The sequence below is a fragment of the Strix uralensis genome, chromosome 5 (genome assembly GCF_047716275.1).
Source record: "Strix uralensis isolate ZFMK-TIS-50842 chromosome 5, bStrUra1, whole genome shotgun sequence".
NCBI lineage: Eukaryota > Metazoa > Chordata > Aves > Strigiformes > Strigidae > Strix > Strix uralensis.
In genome coordinates this window covers 73,886,723-73,907,101 of record NC_133976.1, presented here as the reverse complement: position 1 = coordinate 73,907,101, position 20,379 = coordinate 73,886,723, and the positions used below count along the sequence as shown (strand labels likewise).

Below are 20,379 nucleotides of genomic sequence, written 5' to 3'. Positions count from 1 at the left end.
AAGGGTGCCGGCACCGCGGGAAAAGCAGCCAGCACAGGCGGGTCGCTGCCGGAGGAGGCGCTGCGAAGCCGGCTGGCCCTCCCCGTCTCCTCGCGGCCGGGGCGGGACCCGCCAGGCCGCCCCTCAGCTTGTCCCGTCGCCAACGGCAACAATCCTGAGCCGGCGGCGCTCGGCGCTCGATTGCGGCGGCTGGGCTCCGACTCCCTCCCGCTCTCGCTCCGACTGGGCGGGCGGGGGCGGGAGCCGCCACCCCTCCTCTCGGCGTTGGATTGGTTGCGCCTACTAGGAACCCTGTGTTGTTGTCGGAGGCAAAATGGCGGCGGCGGTGGCCGGGGCCGCCCTGCTGGGCAAGGGGCTGGACATCAGCCTGGCGGCGCTGCAGCAGCACGACCCCTACATCAGCAGCATCGTGGACGTGGCCAGCCAGGTGGCGCTCTACACCTTCGGGCACCGCGCCAACGAGTGGGTACGTGAGACCGCCCCTCCCCGCCCCCTCTGCCGGGACAGGCGGGGCGTGGTGAGACGCGGCTCCGCCCACCCCGGGGCAGGGGGCGGGGCTGCGGGGCGGGGGGCGGGCGGCGATGAGGCCCCGCCCCTCCCCGGGTGGGGGGGAAGGGGCGGGTGCCGCCATAGCTGAGGTGCGAGGCTGGCTGTGGGCGCTGCCCTGAGGGGCTTCGCCCGGCCATGTGTGGTGTGGTGCTCCCTGCGCTCATCAAGCTGGGTGCCTGGTGCGGCCTCTGGGGACTGTGAGAAACTGTAGTGCCTAGGAAACAGGGTTTGAAAGGCTCACAGGGCTGTAGAAGTTTTATCCTGCGGGGCAGACTGGGGTTTAAACCAGGGCATGGGCTCAGGAGCTCCTCTGCCATTCAAACATCTATAACGACACCAAAATGCATATAAAAGAATGTTGGACTTACAAATATAAAACCCAGGCTATTTAAGACTTTTAAAAAATCATTAACATGGGGAATCTTTTGGCAATTTAACATTCTGGCTATTTGCAGGCAGTTCTTGGTTTGCTCTAATGGTGGGGCTTTAGGGCCTGTGTTTGAAGAACCCGCACAGTTTGCCTTTGGAGTGCTTTCCCCCCTACCCGTACTGAGTGTCAGCCCTGAGGGCAGGTGCTGTTTGGAAAATCCTCTCCCTGAATCTGGCTTGTGCATTGCCCTCAGGCATAACAGAAGGTTAATCCAGCAGAGTGTTTAGTCTCGTGGTGTTGAGCTTTTAGCCTTTTCATATCTTGTCATAGAACTTGGGTCAGCTGCACAGTGACCTGTGCTTGCTGTAGTCTCTCACCACCAGCCAATGAAGATGGGTTTAGTTATTTTTTTCATGGCTTAGGTGAGAGAGAGGTGTAACTGACGGAATTGGTAAAACAGAGATAAAGGAAGACTCACTGATGGCTAGCAAAACGCTGCCCTGATTTCAACTTTCTTAACTTTCCTTTTCTTCAGGAGAAGACTGACGTGGAGGGAACACTCTTTGTTTATACAAGGTGAGGATGTCACATTTTAATGCCTGCAGGTGAAACCTGTGGATGTGGAAAAGCTAGCTGGGATGGAGCATGGCTGACTGAAGTAAAATGCTCCTCCTTGTTCAAGGGTGAAAAGAAACTGGGATTGGCAGAGGCAAATGCAGGGAAGAAAACACTGGGAAGAAGACATCACCTTATATTTGGATAAGACTTCCACATGTGATTTAAATCTCAATGTGGATAAACCATAGAAAACTGCTCTGTTATTTTAAATAGGATGTAGCGTTTGCAGTTTAAAAGGTGTCTGAACAAAAAAGAAATCATGGAGTAAATGATACTCCTTAAAGGAAAGGAGTGGTAGAACTTATGAAGTATTGTGTTCGCTACTTAAGGAACTTTCATACTACTTGTGTTTGATTATTCATTTTTCCACGCATATTTCGTGCAACATTTTGTATGGCTTTAATGCTTTATTTTAGCAGCAGGTCTGGTTGTGGCTTTTCAAAGCATTGGTTACATCATTTATTCTAGCATATATGTTAGATCTGTTGTGAAGCCTGCCCTACGTTTGGGTTTCCAAGTTAGTGCCCCAGCATTTCCCTGTGACTTGTTAAAATCAGAAAATAGATCAATAAGCAGATCTTGCAGTAGATCCTGGGATGGGACACCAAAGCAGAAACTTTCTTCTTAAACATTTATGCTGACAAGGGTCTGGTAGGAGGACTGAGAAAGTAAGAGATTGTTTTGAGAGAGATGCATGTGTGAAGTGACAGGGAGGCCCAAGAGACTGAGCTTTGTGTGAAGTGGGAATGCTGGTTTAAATCTTTTGAGTTCTTTTGTACCAGCAGTGGAAATAGTCATCAGGAATTTTTCTAAGCTCCTTTCAGGTAAGTGGAGATAAGGTGCTGTTATAATTACCACAAGAGGAAAGAACTGGCCCTTAGTTGTGCTAGCAGTAGGTGGAGGTGGCTAGTTGTATACTGCAAAACAGAAGTAGTATTTTTCTGGTATGTTGGCTCTGAAACTCCAGAGCTGACAACATGTAACCTGTCACTTCTAGCATCTGTGGTCCTTCACTGTTCTTTTTGTTGGCTGAGGAAATTTCCACTTACAGCAGAGATCGCTACCCTGGCTGCCCTATGGGCAACAGTATGGAACAGGTTGTGAGTAACATCATACATTGCCCTCCCCATCCAGTTTTAACTTTGATTTCCTGTGGATTTGAACAAAGTCATAAAGTCTTGTGGAAAAAAATATTGCCAACAGACCATAGGTTGGAGATCAGTGGTGTTGCCTTTGTTGCTTTTTATTACTGTTGTGACAACGTAAAGTAATGTGACCATTTTACTTGAGCTGGCTTATTAATCACCTATCTCATCTTTGCAAATTCTGAGGAACGGTCAAAAAATCAGACTTTCAACTGGATTAACACCAGTGGAAGTGGACTGGTTGTTTGAATTGAAGTACCGACTCTTGCAAACAAGGTTCCACACTTGTTTAATTTTCTGTTGACTCCAATCCTGTAATGCAGTTTCCTGTGCTTTGGATTTCATAGAGAAATTCACCCACCAGCAATTACTGGAGATGGCAATTTTCCCAAATATTTAGCCATCATCTTTTTCTTTATTGTCATACTTCATTTGAAAGTAATATCTCCTGTCAGGATCTTGATAGGTTTAACAGCTTACATTAATAAAAATTATCTAAGGGACTTGAAGTGTAACCCCATGAATGAGCATAATGATTTAGTGTCATAGAATCATAGAACAGTTTAGGTTGGAAGGGACCTTCAAAGATCATCCAGTCTAACCCCCCTGCCATGGGCAGGGACATTTTTCACTAGACCAGGTTGCTCAAAGCCCCATCCAACCTGGCCTTGAACACTGCCGGGGCCGGGGGGTGTGTGTGTGGGGGGGTGTGTGTGTGTGTGCGTGCATCCACAACCTTCCTGGGCAACCTGTTCAGTGTCTCACCACCCTCCCTTTTGTTCTTATGCTTTAGATGGTATGGAAGATCCTATCTGGGATGACTGTTACTATCTGCAATTGTTAATCTGAGTGTTAAAAAAATATACTTGCTCTGGCCCATGACTGAATTGTTCTAACTGCTATTTTCTATTCCAGTGAGAAACTATAGGGTAGATGGTGCTGGTTGGATAACATATGGGACAAAGTGGTGTTTTGTAACATCTTGCCTGTTCAGAAGTTGTAGGCCTGATAATTTGAAGTGAAAATTGGAGATGCAGATAAGGTTATGCTGTGACTAAATCACTGGACCTCAAATGGTAGTATCACAGATGTGGCATACTCTCTGTAGCTACTGTGAGACCAGTGGTGCTTCTGTTATTTCTCATACATAATGTAGGGTTTTGACATAATTAAAAGAATTGCATGAAACACTGCAAGAGTCAATTGTTATTTCCTTGGCAACAAAATTAGATTTTTGTAGTATCTCTTAGAAATAAAAAAACAATTTTGGAGAACTATACAACAAAGAAATTCTAGTAATTTTTTTGTTCCTTGATTTGATGTAATTTCTACTTGATAATTTTCAGATCGGCTTCTCCAAGGCATGGTTTCACAATTATGAACAGACTGAGCATGGAAAATCGAACAGAACCTATTACTAAAGACCTCGATTTCCAGCTGCAGGATCCTTTTCTACTGTACAGAAATGCCAGATGTAAGTATGTGGTATGTTGGGTTGAATACTGAAAAAGCCAGCTCCTCTTCAGAGTCTGTTCTTGGTTAGGGCAGTCTAAATTATTAGACTGCAGCTTTCAAGGGGCTGAAACTAGCTGGTTAACAGTTGCAATTGAAGGAATACATTTTGCTTTTTGACATGCTGGAAGAGTTGCTCAGTGCTTCCTAAAATGCCACTCTTCTAAAGAAAGTATTAGAATGTGCTTAACAGTAGTCTCTTCATTTAACTGACAAATAGTAGACTTCTATGGTTGTGTGTATGTGATGGACATAAAGACTCACAGGGATATTCTGTGTGTTCTGAATATACCCCAGTCAGTGTTGGGAAGTCTCACCATAAAGCAGATCTACTGAGGGTTGGAGTAATATTTGTAGTTTTTGTTTTCTGCATAAAAATAGACAAATGCAGCCAATTCAAACCCACCTTCTGCTCCAGCTCTAAAATGCTGTTCTTATAGCAAGTTGGAAGGCAGGTTGCTTCTCAACTCTTAGGGGTAACTCTTGACAACATAGTGTTGAGCCTAATTTAAACCCTGATGAAAGATAAAGTTGTTACTTTGGGCTCTGTGTTTATCTTGCATGATTATACAAGAATTAGCAAGTGGTAGGCAAACTCAGAAATAAGTGGAAGACATGAGAAAGCTGTACTTTTACATGTGGATATACATACAGTTACAATGTGCAATTATATGAGAATGAGCAGTTATAAACATACAGTTTATATCTGTACTTGAAAGCAGAGCTGTAGTATGATCTATACTTTTTGTGCATCAGACACAAGCAGATTGCAAAAATGTTTAATGTAAACTGTGATGCAAAAGTGTTCCCTCTGGATGAAGTAAAAGAAATTTGTGGCATACAAAGCAGCCTAGTTTGATAATCTGCTAGACCTTTTACTTCACAAACTAATTTGGAGTTGGAAAGTATATCAAGAGGGAATCCTGTTGTTCACACGCTATGTGGTAAAAACAATAGAGAAATAACATTTTAAATAACCTAAATGAAACTTCTATTTTTGAGAGTATTCGATAGGCTGACAAAGAATTGAAATTCCCAAAGAAACTGAAAAGAAATGCAGACATCTCTAGACTAACCTAGACTAGACCAGACATTAGCATTTTTAAGTACCATGAGACCTATTTATCCCATCTGATTTTGAAGAGTTTTTCCTATGTATATGTAATCTTTTTTTATCTCATTTTGAAATTCCATTAGAAGTCTATGTATGTATATACTAATATCTACCTTTTAAAATCTGATCCATTAATTTTTTATTTTTAAGGCAATTGGTATAAAGAGTAATTAGAAATTGTTATAACTATGCTGGCGTGAGTAAGACAGTCTTTAGTCTGATTACTACATGTAAACTGATTCATTTGTTTTTTTTATTAGGAGAAAAATTGGGAGTTTTGGGGAGTGTAAGCTGTTTATTCACTAAGAGATGTCAGAATCTTAGATTTGCAGGGTCTCAAATATAAGTACTAACATGTGCTTCTGAGCAGTGGGCCTATGTTCAAGTAACTTGTCTAGGGCTTTTTGGCTAATTGTGCAACAGCAAAATGCAGAAGGCTTCTTTTCTGAGTTCTTGTGTCTAGGCAATGCTTCTTTTAGGATAGTTACTGCTGAACTGTATTTGCGCAGCATCAGGAAACTTCTCTGTTTCTCACATTGCCCTGCCAGTGAGTAGGCTGGGGGTGCACAAGAATTTGGGAGGGGACACAGCCAGGACCACTGACCCCAGCTGACTAAAGGGATACCCCAGGCCATATGATATTGTGCTCAGAAATAAAAGCTGGGGGAAGAAGGAGGAAGGGGGATGCTTGGAGTTACGTCGCTTGTCTTCCCAAGTAACCATTACACATGATGAAGCCCTGCCTTCCTGGAAATGGCTAAATATCTGCCTGCTGATGGAAAGTAGTGAATGAATTCCTTATTTTGCTTTGCTTTCATGCACAGCTTTGCTTTTACCTATTTGCCGTGCTTTTACCTATTAAACTGTCTTTGTTCTTAACCCCTGAGTTTTCTTACTTTTGCCCTTCTGATTCTCTCCTCATCCCACTGAGGGGAGGGAGTGAGCGGCTGTGTGGGGCTGAGCTGCTGGCTGGGGTGAACCCACAACACCTACGCTTTGCCAGTGGCAACATGAAAGTAACAACACCTTTCTTTCAGTTTAGGATCACTCAGCCACAAGATCTGATAGATTCTTGACCTTGTGGCACTCTTTACTGTATCGTTCCCTTGAGTGCAACCATGAAAAAAGAAATAACAAGATCCCCAGCCAGTCTACTGCTGCTTTTATAAAGTCATCTTTAGCCTGGGTCTGTGGATCTGATTTTTACCACAGTTAGCTGTTTGATCTAACCATGGGTAAGTCTGTATCTGTTATTTAATCTGAGAATTTTGTTGTCTGAGAGAAAATTCATGTTTGCTCTACTAAAAAAGGATCTTCTAGTTTAGGATTTCAGTTAGTATCAGATATGTTCCAGGTGTATGTTACCCCTAGTTACTTAACTTTCTAAAATAATCTTACAAAGGCTTAAGCATTAGTTATTCAAGAAAACTGAAGGTCTTGGTACTTCAAAGGGAAACTGTTGTTTTCTCAGATTTTCATGGAAATATCTATGTTTCCAGAGCAAACTGGCATTACAGACCCATAGAAGAAAAGTTATTTACCAACTCATTTGACTTTTCCAGGTTTTCTTTAGGCTCCTACAGATTGTTCATGTGGCAATTTCTCCACTGAGATGCAGATACCTCTAGCTCTTTCTTCCTTACTGTGTATTTCAAAGCCTTTGCTACATAAAATGAAGGAACCTCCTCAACATTAAGTATCTGTTTTCACTAGGGTCTCGTCCAAACATGATTCTGAATATCCATCTTGAATTTTCTATATGAATATTATCCTTGTGTTTTGCTTTATCATACAACTTGCCTTTATAATTTTTTCAAAATTAAGGCTTCAGGCTTCTTCCTTATTAAATAGAGTTTCCATCCAAAACTGGGGTTTTTAGGCCCTGATCTTATAATACTATTTTTATCTTCTGCTTCCAGTTACTAACAAGGACTACTTAGTAATAGCTGCTTACTTGGCAAAACAGCGGACAGTTTGGCAGTAATACTTAGCTGGGTCTGGAAACAAGTTATCTTTTTCTAACCTGTTGTTTGACTTGGTTACTTCTTACTCTATTTTTAATACATATCTTCTTCTTAGATATAATAAAGTTAGCAGAATTTCCTCTGTTTTTCTAATTGGTATAGTTGCTTTCCCATATAATAGGACTTATATTTGGGTTTTGTTACAATGTAAATTTCAGAAAAATACAAAAGCAAGCATTTGGAGGAATAAAGAAGTCCTGCCCAGTGTTTTGTTTCTTCCAATATTCTGCATGCTTGTTGAAACAAACTTCATTTCAGTACAACTGAATATCTGTGGCTGAATATCACACCAGTCTGAAGTAAATGCACTTGGCAGCAAAAGGTGGTACTAGTGTACCGGACAAGTCCGCCAACATTTTGTCATGTTATAGCTACCATATTGTAAAGATTGTTTTGCATCCAATATATGATTACAATAAAAAAGCTTTCCGGAATTATACAGAATAAATATAAATTTTATGAATACTTAAAATAAAAAAAGGAATATTTTGATGTCACTTTTTACTTTATTGGTTTTCATATTTCTTCTGTTGTTCCGTATGATCTTGGTCATCTAAAGTTGAAACACTGTCTAAATACCATGTTGCAAACACCTACAGTCTAATCCCAGGAGTTTTCAGGCTGGATTTGGGATCTATGCCAGTTAATGTTTGCGTTGATCCACTATTTCACATGAAAGTTTAGTTTGGGAAATCTGTTAGGCTAGCACTAGTGTTATTCATTTCAAAGCCAGGAGAGAAGCTCAAATTGCAGTTTTTAATGCCAGCAGAAAACCTTGTCCACCAAGAAACAGAAGGTTTATGGATCAAATAGGTATTTTTCAACGTGATCTTTAAACTTATGTAGTCAACTGCAATTTTAGACGCTTGCTTTCTGAGAGCAAGACAGGAGTTTTATTTTTGTTTAGATCATCTAAAGATTTCAACGGTTTTAAAAAAATTCTTGGGTTCTATATTTGAGTAATCTTAACTACGTAATTGCTACTCTTTTTCTTAATCTTTGGTGATATTTATTGTCAAAACCAATGTTTAGAGCCTGTTTCTTAAGACTTGATGATGATTAATATGAGATAGTTCGGAAGAAATGCATAACTGTAAATTATTGTTAAAATAACCATTTTTTTCCTTTTAAGCACTGATCAGCCATATAGTAATTTACTCACAACCAATTCCAACTGTATATTATACCAGATGTATATGGGTGTATGCTGGGTCAGTGAATTATTTCTTGAGTTGACTGATTTATCATTTCATCACTGAATACTATTTTTCATGTTTACAGGACACAGAGAATTTGGTGAATATTAAGTTGCATATCTTAGAGCTAGTTTCACCTTGAGCATTTCAGCTGCCTGAAAAAAATGCAAGATCCTACCTTATAATAGTATGCTAATTATGATGATGAGCTGATACAGGTTAATTGAGCGCTTTTCTGCTATAGCAAGTGGAGAAAGAAATTGTGTGACAGATCAACAAATACTCTATATCTGACTAGATTCTATACCTGTTTGGACATAGAAGTTACTTTTCATGTATGTGTCACATTTATAGCAAGGTCTTTGATCATGTCATCTCCTAGGCTTGAAACTGTATGAAGTTTCCTAGTCAGATGTGGCATATTCTACTGAATTCGAGCTTTTGCAGAGGTTCAGGAAGTGGTGCAAAAGCAGACCAGACATGCCTGGTTTTGGTAAAACTGTCTTGGCACACAGAAGTACATAACCTCATAGTAGTTTCAGTTATCCAGTTTAACCTGCCACCATATGTCTGTCAGAACCCTGAAACTTTAGTATTATTTTTCCCAGATCCTGCAAAGACAACCAGTAGATGAAATGGGATGGGAGGGAGAGGGAAGTTTGCCAGCTGTCCAAAGAAGTAGCATAAGTTTTGGTTTTTCTTTGTGGGTTTTGGTTTTTTCCCTGTAGGTCGTAATTATTTATGTATGAAAATTCTTCCAAATATATGCTTGAGGTCAAGTGATTGTAAAATCTTTAGGAAAAGATAATGGTGTATATTTTTCTCAAGCTATTATTTTTCATTCTTAAATTCTACATTACAGCATCCTAGAGCCCCCTCAGATAGAACAGCTCATCTTCTTGGAGACTGATTTCAGTTCACCCTTCTAAGCAAATACATCCTCATTAAATATGTTAAATGGCTAACAAGTGTCCCACTTCTGTAAGCATTTCTGAAGACCCATTGACCCTGCAAGTAGCATTTCTCTTGTAAAGAACATCTGTTTGAAGACTATTAGAAGTTTGCTTCTGAAAGGAAAGCAGGAGACAACAGTAATAGAATTTGAGTGATATGTAAAAATGAATATGTCATGAAAAACAATCTTCTTTTGGATACTGTAGTGTCTTTTTTACCCTAAAATATGTTCTTAGTCTATACTACGTTATATGTTCTGTAATTCAATATTTCAAATCTCTTCTTTCTTCTGAAATGTGTTTTTATTTGAGAATGAAACCAGCATTTGGTAGTTAAATTCACTTATGTATATATTTAGATTCAGCTTTCTGCATATTGACCAATAAACAACTACTTGCTCAATTGTTTCCATTGAGACAGGAAAAATAGATATTCCAGGCTTTGTTTTTATCATGTAATAGAGTTTCTGTTTGGTTTTTGGTTTTGGTAAAAATGTCAGTTTAAAATGGAGAGCCTTATTTATCAGCCTCCCACCTGCCAGCATACAGTATCTGGTCCAATAACAAACAACAGTTCAACAGGATGAACACAGTAAATTGAAATGTGTATTCAATTGATTGTTCCCCAAATGCTCGTTGGTCTTTTTGAATTTTGAAACAAATACCTTTAATGTTTTTTACTTCATGCAATTTGTATTATTTTTCTCTAAATTCAGTGGTCTGCTGATTCAGAAATATTACATGGCTTTCTGTTGCTGCATCATTAAGCAAAACTCAATGTTTTTGTCACAGCTGAAGAACTTATAAACAATTTTTTTGAGGTTAAGTTTGATTGCAAAATTATTATTCTGGTCTGCTAGAACCTGCGTGTTTTGTTGAAGAAAATATTTCTGTAGTTTAAAATTCTTTAAAAAATATTTGTCAATTTGAAACAAAAGTGTTTGAAGAGTGAAAGCTCAAACTATAGAAATTCAAAATAATTTTGGCAGAAGGGCCTTGCCCTCACTAGAGGTATGTTCTTCTTAGCCTGTTGTTTGCTAAACAGATTTGGCTAAAGAGTTTTTTTGAAAGCCTGCCTGCACTGACTACTGCCATTTGTTCAGAATATGAATGCTTGTGGTTTACCTGAGGTTCTGTCCTTGGAGACATTTTTGTCTCAGAGAAATAAACAAATCACTCCTCCTTCTTCCCATTCCACTTTCTCTCCTTTGATCAGCATTATAAAAATTCATCTTGCATCGAGCAAGACAGAACAGCAGCAGAGGTCACCATTATCTTCCCTGGATGTTACTGACCTTAAAGTGAAACCTCAGTTTTGCTGAGATCGTTGGAATGCTAACACTGTTAAGCATAGATACTATTCTCCTTTTTTAAATTTAAAAGGAAAATATACATACTGAAAATACATTCATGTTGTAGTAAGAGTTGATTCTAAACCCAGACAATTAAGGTTGCAGCATGAGCTTTGTCATGTTGCATGCATTTGGTTTTGTTTTTGAAACCTGTTTTACAGTTTGGGTCCAACTTAACTATTTTACAGTTTGTCATGTGCAAATTTTCCTGAGAGAGGCAAATAGAGCAGGGAGAAACTTGCTTATCAGATGCAGAGTGACGATAATTTCTTTTTTCAAGTGAGATGCTGTCTAGTGCTCAGTTTACTGACTTCCTTGTACCCACACTCAGAAATTATCAGTCCTTAGACCAGTTTATAAAAGCATTACTAATTTCCTACTACATTTCCCATATAGTTCCTCCCTTTGTGGCCTATACTTCAATCTATTAATGATTTTAATGTGCTTAGAAGATGGTAAAAATTGCTTCAGAATGTCAGGAAAAATAATAAACTAACCCTTGGAAATGGTATAGATATTGATTTACATTTTTATAAATGAAAACATAAAATATGTACATTTATACATTAGATTTTTGTGCTGTCTCATTTTAATTTTCAAGGATGCCTGAAATCTTTAATGCTTGCCTGTTGAGATATAAAAATATTATTGCAACTTGATGGCATAACTAAACACTATTTTGCAGTTGGGTGTAGATGGACATGCAGCAGTGCTAGCTTAAGACAGGTGATTTTTAAGATCGGGAATTACGATCTTGCTGTCTTGTGGTTAGTTGGCTTGCCTGCTCTAGAGTGTACAACCTGATATGCCTGGTTTTGAAATCTGTAACTAAACTCTGCTTGAGTCCATGGCAGCAGGAGTGGATTTTTAACGTAGTAAAAGGGACAGGTTAATTTGTTGTAAAGAAGTATGCATATATGCAAATGGACTGAAAAAGTGGCATAGAATATACTTTTCTGTGGTAACCTGTTGTTAATCATACTTTCTTCTTTTCCTAACTCTCTAACTGAAGCTAGCCCTATTTTGAGCAGAAGGCTTGACTAAATGACCTGCAGAGGCCCCAGCCAAACTAAATTATTAATGTGATTCTAGGATTAGCAGGTATTGGTTAATTCTACTTTAAGGTGTTTGGGATTTTTTTGTGCTTATTGTGGAGAGTAAACGTAGTTCTGTGATTTAGGTTTTTAGGGTTCAAATAGAAAAAAAAACCTGAGGAACTGTAATATCCCTTTTTTGTTTGTTGTTTTTAAAGCAAAATTGTTTGTACTAATAAGTATTTCTAAATTTATTTTTTTCAGGGCTGCCTTATTATTTATATTTTCCATTAAACTAAATACGATATATGTGTTTCAGTGGAAATTGTACATGCCAGTTGTGAAGGCCTTAAGATTAAGTCACAAGTTTTCATGTGTAAAACCATGTCCCTTGTCACCCCGCTCAGTTCGACACAGATATTTCTATTCAGACTTTCCTAAAAGGGTGTTTTTGTTGGTTCTTTCTCACCCTTCCTACCCTCAGGATTTGGTACCAGTTGTGGAAGTCTTTGGCTGAGCAAAGCAAACAATTTAGAATGCTTTGCATTTGTAAAATGGCTTTTTTGCAACTGTAACTATGATGACTGCAGACATCTTTTTGCTCTAACGACGTGTTTCTGTTGTGTGATGAAGGTGGTAAAACGAAGTATAAGGAAAAGGAGTGCAGTAATCCTACCGTAGGTTTTCACTTATGTGGAATGATGGAGTCCAATCTGAAAGTCAGAGCAACTGTATGTCACGTGAGAAGAAACAGGCTAAGGAGCTAAAATAACAAAGCTATGTAGTTTTTTGATGCTGGTAATTATTTTGTGTGTGGTGGAACTATCCCTGCCTGGGCAAACAAATTGGTAGGAAAAGTATATGGAATAAAATTAAAACCCTGTATCAAGCATCCTGCAGTTGTTGATGAGTTTCTGTATAGAACTGAAGGAGTATAATACTGCATATATCTGCTAGGCGCAGTCTTTGTTTCCCATTTATGGATGTCAGCATATAAGCAACATATTAGCTTGTCTGGATGTTTACTGCTGAGAGTGTACTGCCAGCACTGGGAATTCCGGACATCTTTTCAAGATAAGATAGGCATATGATGCAGTAAAGCTCGAGTTCAAGTTGGAACAGATAATTTTGTTTTAAAGAGGTTATTTTCATGTGACTACCTGTATACCCTCTACTTCATACACACCTCCCTGTATAGCATAAAATGGTAGATGTTGCCAGATCAGTGTAAATAGGTGCATGAATGCCTACATATTTCTGCTGCAAATAAAAATAATTACAGCTGTAGTTGCTTTTTAGAAATCTCTCACGTAACCCCCTTTTCAGATTAGCCCCTTCACACTCACACACATGCCTCTTTGTCTACAAAAAAACCCTTTTTATTTCTTGCTCCTTATACTTACATGCTTGCGGGTTTTTTTCCCCTCATGTCAAATTGGAAGTGCGAAAGCAATGTTCATTAGATGCTCAAAAGACAATATATTACCAAGGGAAGCTCTTCATCTACTTATTCCACAGATTTGAGAATTACCAGAATTACCTAAATCCTGTGGTAGTGTGATCACACATACAGGACTTCACAGTACATTATCCCCAAATATTACTATAAGTTATTAGTGTAGTTTCTTACATTATACAGACTGTTCTATTTAAATAGAAAGGGAATACTTATCCCAGTAGGTAGATACCAGTACAGTTCGCGAGCACACAACTAGGTAATGTTGTCTTACCTCCAGGTTTGATGTAGAAGCAGTTAAGCTGAGTTTCATGCACCAGCTTCCCCTTATACTTCATTTCGGGTTCCCCTGGCTGGTGGCTGGGTAGTGGGTGATACGCTTGCCGAACAAAGGCTTGAAACATTTTAAAATTCCAAGGAGCGTTGAAACAGCTGAACCTGAGTATATTTTTTATATATAGTAAAGGTAAATTCCTTTTGGTCAGTTGTTTCTTACTTCAGAGTTATTTTATGTAATAGCCTTGTACAGAAGTTAGAATGTAAATGTAGCTTTAAACTACTGACAACTCAGTCTTTTAATCTAGAAATTCTTTTCTAGCTCTTTGAAACCTCTGCAATATCTCTTGCATTATCCTTCCTTTCCTTGCTCTTCACTCCTAATCCTTTTCTTGTCCTCTGTGCCTTATGCTCAGTTGGAGCCTTCTCCTCCCCCCGTGGTTTTTCAGGAAAACTTGGATTGAGAAGTGAAGGTAATGGGCGCCATCCACCCGTCAGCTCATCACCTCACTGAGCCATGACGATCTCTGGTTTCTGTATATCAGCACAGACTTCTCTGATAATATCCTCTTGTGTTTGAAAAAAAAATAGGTTTGTCTAATAGGGGGTGGACTTCACTCCTGACATAGCCAGAAAACTTCTCTTGGAATGTGAGCTTGCTCACTTGCACTCTTTTATATGTGTGTGTGTGTATACATAAAAATATTTGTAACCTTCTCTCAAAACATGAAAGATAAATATGTGAGCAAGTGTATCTCACAGTGCGTATACAAGCTGCTCGCTTCTGTCTAGTATTGATTTAATACAAGCTCTTGAGTGCCTCATCAGCTCTCTCTTCGTCAAAACAAGTCTTAAATCGGCAGTAAACAATACTTTTCAATTACAGGAGGAAAAAGAAAGAAACCCTTCTCAAGTGTAAGATAGCATACCCTTTAAAGGACAAGGAATGTGTTCTATACAGAAACACGGTGCAACTGCTCCAGTGGAATTCCACAAAGACTGCAAATGCAGTGTTGCTTTTTGGTCTTAACTGGCATACAAACTAGTAACAGCATTGGGCTTAATATTTGCTATCTGCTGTGCTTTAATGGTTGCGGCTGCAGCCCAGCTGTTGGTTTTGTAATGCAGAGCTTGCTTTAGTAAAATTTAATAAAACATAAAGTCTTCATGTCATAATGTATTGCTTAAAATCAATCTTTTTTAAAAAAATATGGGTTTTACCTGCTAGTTTCATTATTTCGGACATACATACTCCTATGTCTTTTGGAGCCTGTTTCAGTAATCCTTTTGCATAGCAGAGATATTATTTATATGAATAAAAACAACCAGAGCTCCTGTAGCCAAGGGAAAAAAAAATGTAAGTGATGTAAGACACATGCTTCAGGTCAGAAGTCAACAATAAAGGGACTAGGAAGATTCTTCCTGTGAATCATCTAGTGCTGGTCATTGTCTTAGACAGGATATGGACTTTCAGTTTGATGAGCTCCACCAATTCTTTTGTTTCTGTCAAACAAACTGCCCTTCTGTAAAATTTCAGTATTATTTGCTTAATAACATACAGTGTTAAATTCGCTACACAGGAATGTATAGCATCTCTCAATGAAAAGGTTAATGAAATTTCATAATCATTAGAAAAGGAGAGAAATAACATTGGATTTTTATGTAAGGTATCATATGCCTTCCTGCAGTGCTTTGCTTTTTTTTCCTTCTTGTTATCTCTCTTCTGTTTTCATTCTGGCTTCTCTCACATGAATACTTTGTACATCTCTCTTTCAAACAGAAAACAAAGTAGAGGTTCAAATTTGCACTGAGAGAGTTAAAAGCTGAAGGAGGCGAGAGACAGAGGAAGCAGATGATGATTACTGTTATGTTTTATTCCTAAAGGATTATGCATGAGCTAGTAAAATACTGCTGACTTCTGAAGCAAAATGAAATATGCACTTTTACTTTCTATGTGAAAATAATACAATTGCTGTAATGAAAATCACCCAATGCAAAATTCCAAATTTTTATTTGAATTTAAATGTATCTCTATTCTATATTCAGGATTCAAAATTGCAGGGTACCTCCCAGTGCTGCTATTGTGAAATGTCTAGTTGCTAATATGAAATTAATTAGATAAATGTGGGTTTTTTTCTGTTGGATTACAGGTTTAAAACAAGGAAGTGCTTACTGCTTAAATTGTGTTTTCTTGGTGACAAACTTGATCTCAGGAGTATGTTCTGCTTCTCTCTCTGTACATATACCCAGACAAAATGTCTTGTGTGCAAGAAGGCAGAAAAGTCAGTAAACTGCTAATGTTCTTAGTAATCTGAATGCTAACTTCAATAGTTAAAATAAATGTTTAAAAGATATACAAATATGTTAAAAAATAATTACAGCAGTAAAAAAAGCAATAAGGTAGTTGGAAGAGGTGGTATTTGTATCCTCATGAAAAAAATTACTAAATTGCAACTATCACAAGAAAAAAGTAGGTCACAAAATATATTTTAAACATTTTTATTAATACTTTAAGATTAAATTTAATGATCCTTCAGTTTTCAAGCATGTAAAAATGCAGTGGCCATAGATGAATGATAAAGGGTCTAAGGTGCAGCCATCTACTGAAATTTAGCTTGTGAGCACAGTGTGAACCTACTCGCAACTGAAGTGAACTTACTACTGTTTGCCTGTCATTATGTGAGAACAGTGAAAGCCCTTTCTGTGCCTGTGAAATTGTATCACTGAAATTGTACATACTTAAAAATTTTCAACAGCAGCTCTGCAGATAAGCAGATGTTATTGAAGACAATGTAACAGCTGACTTACAATAAAAGAAGGAATGTCTACGGAGTAGTAGAGAAGAACTTTTTAATATGTTGAATATAACATGTTAACAGGCTGGGGAAGATCAATAAAACCTAACACATATGATATGCTGTAAATGCAAACTAAGTGTTTGAGACTTTGGGAAGAGTAGTTGACTTTACCTTTGCCTGTTTCTCTAGATTTTTTTATTCTTTTTCTAACCATTTCAGAAATAGAGATGGTGTAGGAAAAATGAAGAAATTGACTGCCTCCAAAATGATGGTGTGTACAGAGCATGCAAATGGAAAAATATGAAGGTTTTTTTTTTAAAATTCATTTAATCTTATGGTACTTCTTAAGTGTCACTTGTTACAAGAACAAGTGTGTATATACAAGCAATTTAGACTTTTGTTGTTGCAGGGTAAGAACTTAGTCCAGATCTGCAAATGTATTTCCATTACTTGAGATCTGAAGGTATGCAATGAAGAAATAAGAGATGAGATCACAACAGTCAGAATTAGAAGCATCATCTATAGTTAAGGTGGCTTATTTTCCTCATGAAGCCCTTTTTGAAGTTGTTCATACTTTTGTGGGAGTTAAACCATTTGGGGTGACAGCTCATCAGACTGATTATAGTAAAAATTCAGGTTTCAGAAAAAAAACCCCATAAAATAACATACTGTTGAACACCTATTTGAGGTTAAAATATTGGTTTTTCTTTTTTTTTCTTCTTTTCTATATTACTGAAAAAATGGCATTGGCAGAGTTCGGAAAAGAACTTGACCTTGAACTTGACTATAGTTCTGGAATTGGAGATGTACTTTGACCTTTGTGAGGTACCTCAGAAATGCGCTTTAAAAATCATTGGGAACAGATTCTTAGATCTGAGTAAATTATAAATGAAACTCATGGTGTTCAAATCCTGATGAGTCCTCTGCCAACCGTGTATGTCACATACAGTAGAGCAGACTTTATCCCCACAGGACTAGAAGACCAAATACTCCACAAGAAGCACAACAGAAGCTGCTGCTTTTCTTAACCTAGTGGAAGGCAGGATGCAAATAAAAAGTGGAAATTGAGAAGGTGAAGGCAGCTCTCCTTCCTATTTTTATTTTAGATAGGAACTTAAAACTTTTTTTTGCCTCCAGGTTGGAAAGTCAGCGTTGTCCCCTTCTTGTTTGAGGAGAGTTCTCATGGCTTTTAGCTTCTAGGTATGACATGATGTGCACAGAATCAAGGAAAGAGTGTGGTTTCTAGTTTAACATCTTCAAATTATGATAGTGTTATGTTAGTGTAAGCTTTTCTGCTAATAGAAGTTGTGGATATATATTTAGCCTAGATTTGTGGAATGGTATGTTTGTGTTATGTTCAGATGATTCCTGTAGGTCAGGGCCTGGCCACATTTCAGTACATTGAAGACATGTTTTATGGTTTGCTGTAGAAAGCTAGCAGAGAATATAGAGCACTGGTAAGCTAATACAGGTAATAGTTTCAGAGGCTGAGGAGTTACGTTTCTTTTCCACTGAGCCATTCTTTGATGGAAATTTTTTCATGGAAAGGATGCTTTTGTTGACTTAGGATATTTGGATTTAGTTTTCAGCCTTGCTGCAGACTTCTTCACTTACGTTTCTAAAGACAGTGTCTATCATTCTTCTTATATCAAAAATGGAACAGTACTTTCACCCACCATTTGTTTTTCTTAATACCTCTTCACTTAGCTTTTACACTCCTTATGTGAGACTGTTTAATTCTTTCCATTACAAAAGGCAGTGGAGCTCTAGTCTAATGTGGACGTTTCAGAAATCTATTGTGAAATAGTAATGAGAACCAATTGTAATTTAAGAACAACTTATAAATAAGAACAATAAAGGATTTATTAAGAACAACTTGTTATTTATGAAATTTATAGTCTGGCATCTACAGACTTCCTGCCTTAATTTCAGTGTCACGCGCCATCATGATTTAAAAATTATTTGGAACTGATGATGCAATGGTAGGGGATGTGACTGGAAAACCAGTGGTGGGGGGCAGGGAAATAAATGCACTAAGCCAGATGGATCATAACATAGATGCTATTCCTGTGTCGTGACTAAAAATTTCTTGTAGCATCAACAGAATGCGATTTTAAGGGAAATCTTGCAAATTCAGTTTGCCTTTGGGCTCTTTTCCAAAAAGTAAAGAACCTGCTGATGGACTCTTACATCTGCTGAGCTTTATGGAAATAAATACATCAATGGGCTTTGAAGTTCCCTACAGTACTAACATAATTTTAGCTTCCAGGCTAAGGGGCATTCCAGTGAGCCAATCTTGTTTATATCTGCTACCAAGTTGATGGTTTTTTAAATAAAGAATTTCTGATAAATTTTGAATAAAATCTGCCTCAAGTCAGGCTACCACGGTAGAGCCACAGACATGATTTAATAAAAAATCCACCATCTCCAAGTTGTCCCTTTTTTGCCTCATGAAATCAGAAATATTTGCTGGCTCTACCTGGAAGTCTGCAAATTGGTCACCCAGCTTTCATGAGTGTTAGAAGACAGCAGGGATATTTCAGGGTCTATCCTATTAACAAATTATTGTTTCTTGTGTTGATTTTTAAGGCATAGTTCTAGGCACAATTAAACAGATGGTGGTGAGGAATTTATTCTTTACTTCACTAGTGTTGCCAATCATTTCCCACTCTCAAACCATCTGCTTTTGGGGAAAGGGGTTTTGAGGGGCTTTTGCATTTTGTTGGGGTTTTTGTATATTTTCTTGTTATTTTTGGGTGGATTTTTTTTTTAGAAAGTTGCTTGAACAAGTTCCTCACTTGAATTTGACTGGTCAAGCTGAAAGACAGCTTTTTCGCTTTCTGTGTGTGATCATCAGTTTGCATTAAGATGTCTTTGAGCAGGATTCTTTTCCCTTTAATAACTGGCTTTTTTTCCTGTTTGTTCATATATAATGTTTTAAACATTTGAAATAATGGGAATACCAAGTCATCCTTTTCCCTGTCTGTAGTAAAAGTTCCCCAAGTAAGTGGATCAGGAGCTTTATCAACCTTTAAATGAAGAACAAGTGGCTGATGATTTAACAGATTGGTTTTTTTCAGCAGCTTTTTAGGAATTTAAGTTAAGCTCATATCAAAATATAGGTTTTTGTTGTTTGAAAAACTCTTACCTTGCTTCTGTTTCTTGGCATTTTTGTGCCTGGGACATCATAAAAATTTTGGTTCCCCTCTAAGAACTTCCAGAAATAATAGGATATATCCAAGCTGAATTTCCATTATTTAGAATCAAATATGTTTGGTTTATATCTATTTTATATTGTGCTGCTTTACACAATTAGAGAAGCTAGAGACCTAAATGTTCCAGTCCTGTTAACGAGCCACATCACTGTCAATATGATATAATAGGATGAAAATGAATTTTTTTTCTAGTGTTTTGTTTTTAAATACCTGAATAGCTAAGCAAAATGTTGTGTTTGAAAGAATTTTAAGGCTGTGGAAAACTAAAAGAACTTTTAAGGGTCCTAAACTAGCAAATACCAAAATGAAGGCTGCTTGTGCAATCTCTTTTTTGCTTATGGAATTTTAAATTATGTGATCATCTTCTTTTGCAATGAGGACTTTGCTTCCGTTATCAAATAGTCTGAATGGCATTCAAGTAAAGAGCAGCCACTCAGTATTCTGTTTTCTCCATATTACTGGTATGTGGGTCTCTTGCTTTGTTATATATCACTGAAGTTCCACACTAGGGACAGAACTATTAATTGCTCTTTTTCTTGTTTTCTGTGATACTAATCAGTATAATAGCTGATAACTCATAAGATGAACTGTTGTACCTTGCTCAGATTAGAAGTATTATTCTTCCCACTTTACAAATTGGGATCCTAGGACAGAGTAGTTGTAATTGCAGAGATCAATTAAATGTAGGGTGTCTGACTTTACTTGACTCAGGCCTAATTTTTCAAATATATTTAGTATTCGTATGTTCAAAAACGTTTCTTACAGAC

The 20,379-nt window shown here is 37.9% G+C and overlaps 2 protein-coding genes across 14 annotated transcripts in view; one reads left to right on the top strand and one right to left on the bottom strand.

Annotated features, from left to right (window-relative positions):
* Positions 1-14,209, bottom strand: part of CACNA1C (calcium voltage-gated channel subunit alpha1 C) — a 498,932-nt gene extending 484,723 nt beyond the window's left edge. For 5 of the 12 annotated variants that reach the window (XM_074871691.1, XM_074871703.1, XM_074871695.1 and 2 more), the window contains exon 1: positions 13,598-14,208. In XM_074871691.1, the coding sequence (XP_074727792.1) occupies positions 13,598-13,727 (130 nt within the window). In that variant the 5' untranslated portion in view covers positions 13,728-14,208. Of the gene's footprint in view, positions 1-13,597 lie in introns of all 12 variants that reach the window. The other 7 variants (XM_074871704.1, XM_074871694.1, XM_074871692.1 and 4 more) reach the window with 2 other exon arrangements.
* The window catches only part of DCP1B (decapping mRNA 1B), a 47,266-nt gene continuing 27,021 nt past the window's right edge, over positions 135-20,379 (top strand). Inside the window, exons 1-3 of one of the 2 annotated variants that reach the window (XM_074871706.1) lie at positions 135-466; positions 1,455-1,495; positions 4,029-4,156. In XM_074871706.1, the coding sequence (XP_074727807.1) occupies positions 314-466; positions 1,455-1,495; positions 4,029-4,156 (322 nt within the window). In that variant the 5' untranslated portion in view covers positions 135-313. Of the gene's footprint in view, positions 467-1,454; positions 1,496-4,028; positions 4,157-6,345; positions 6,544-20,379 lie in introns of those variants that run through there. The other variant, XM_074871708.1, reaches the window with a different exon arrangement.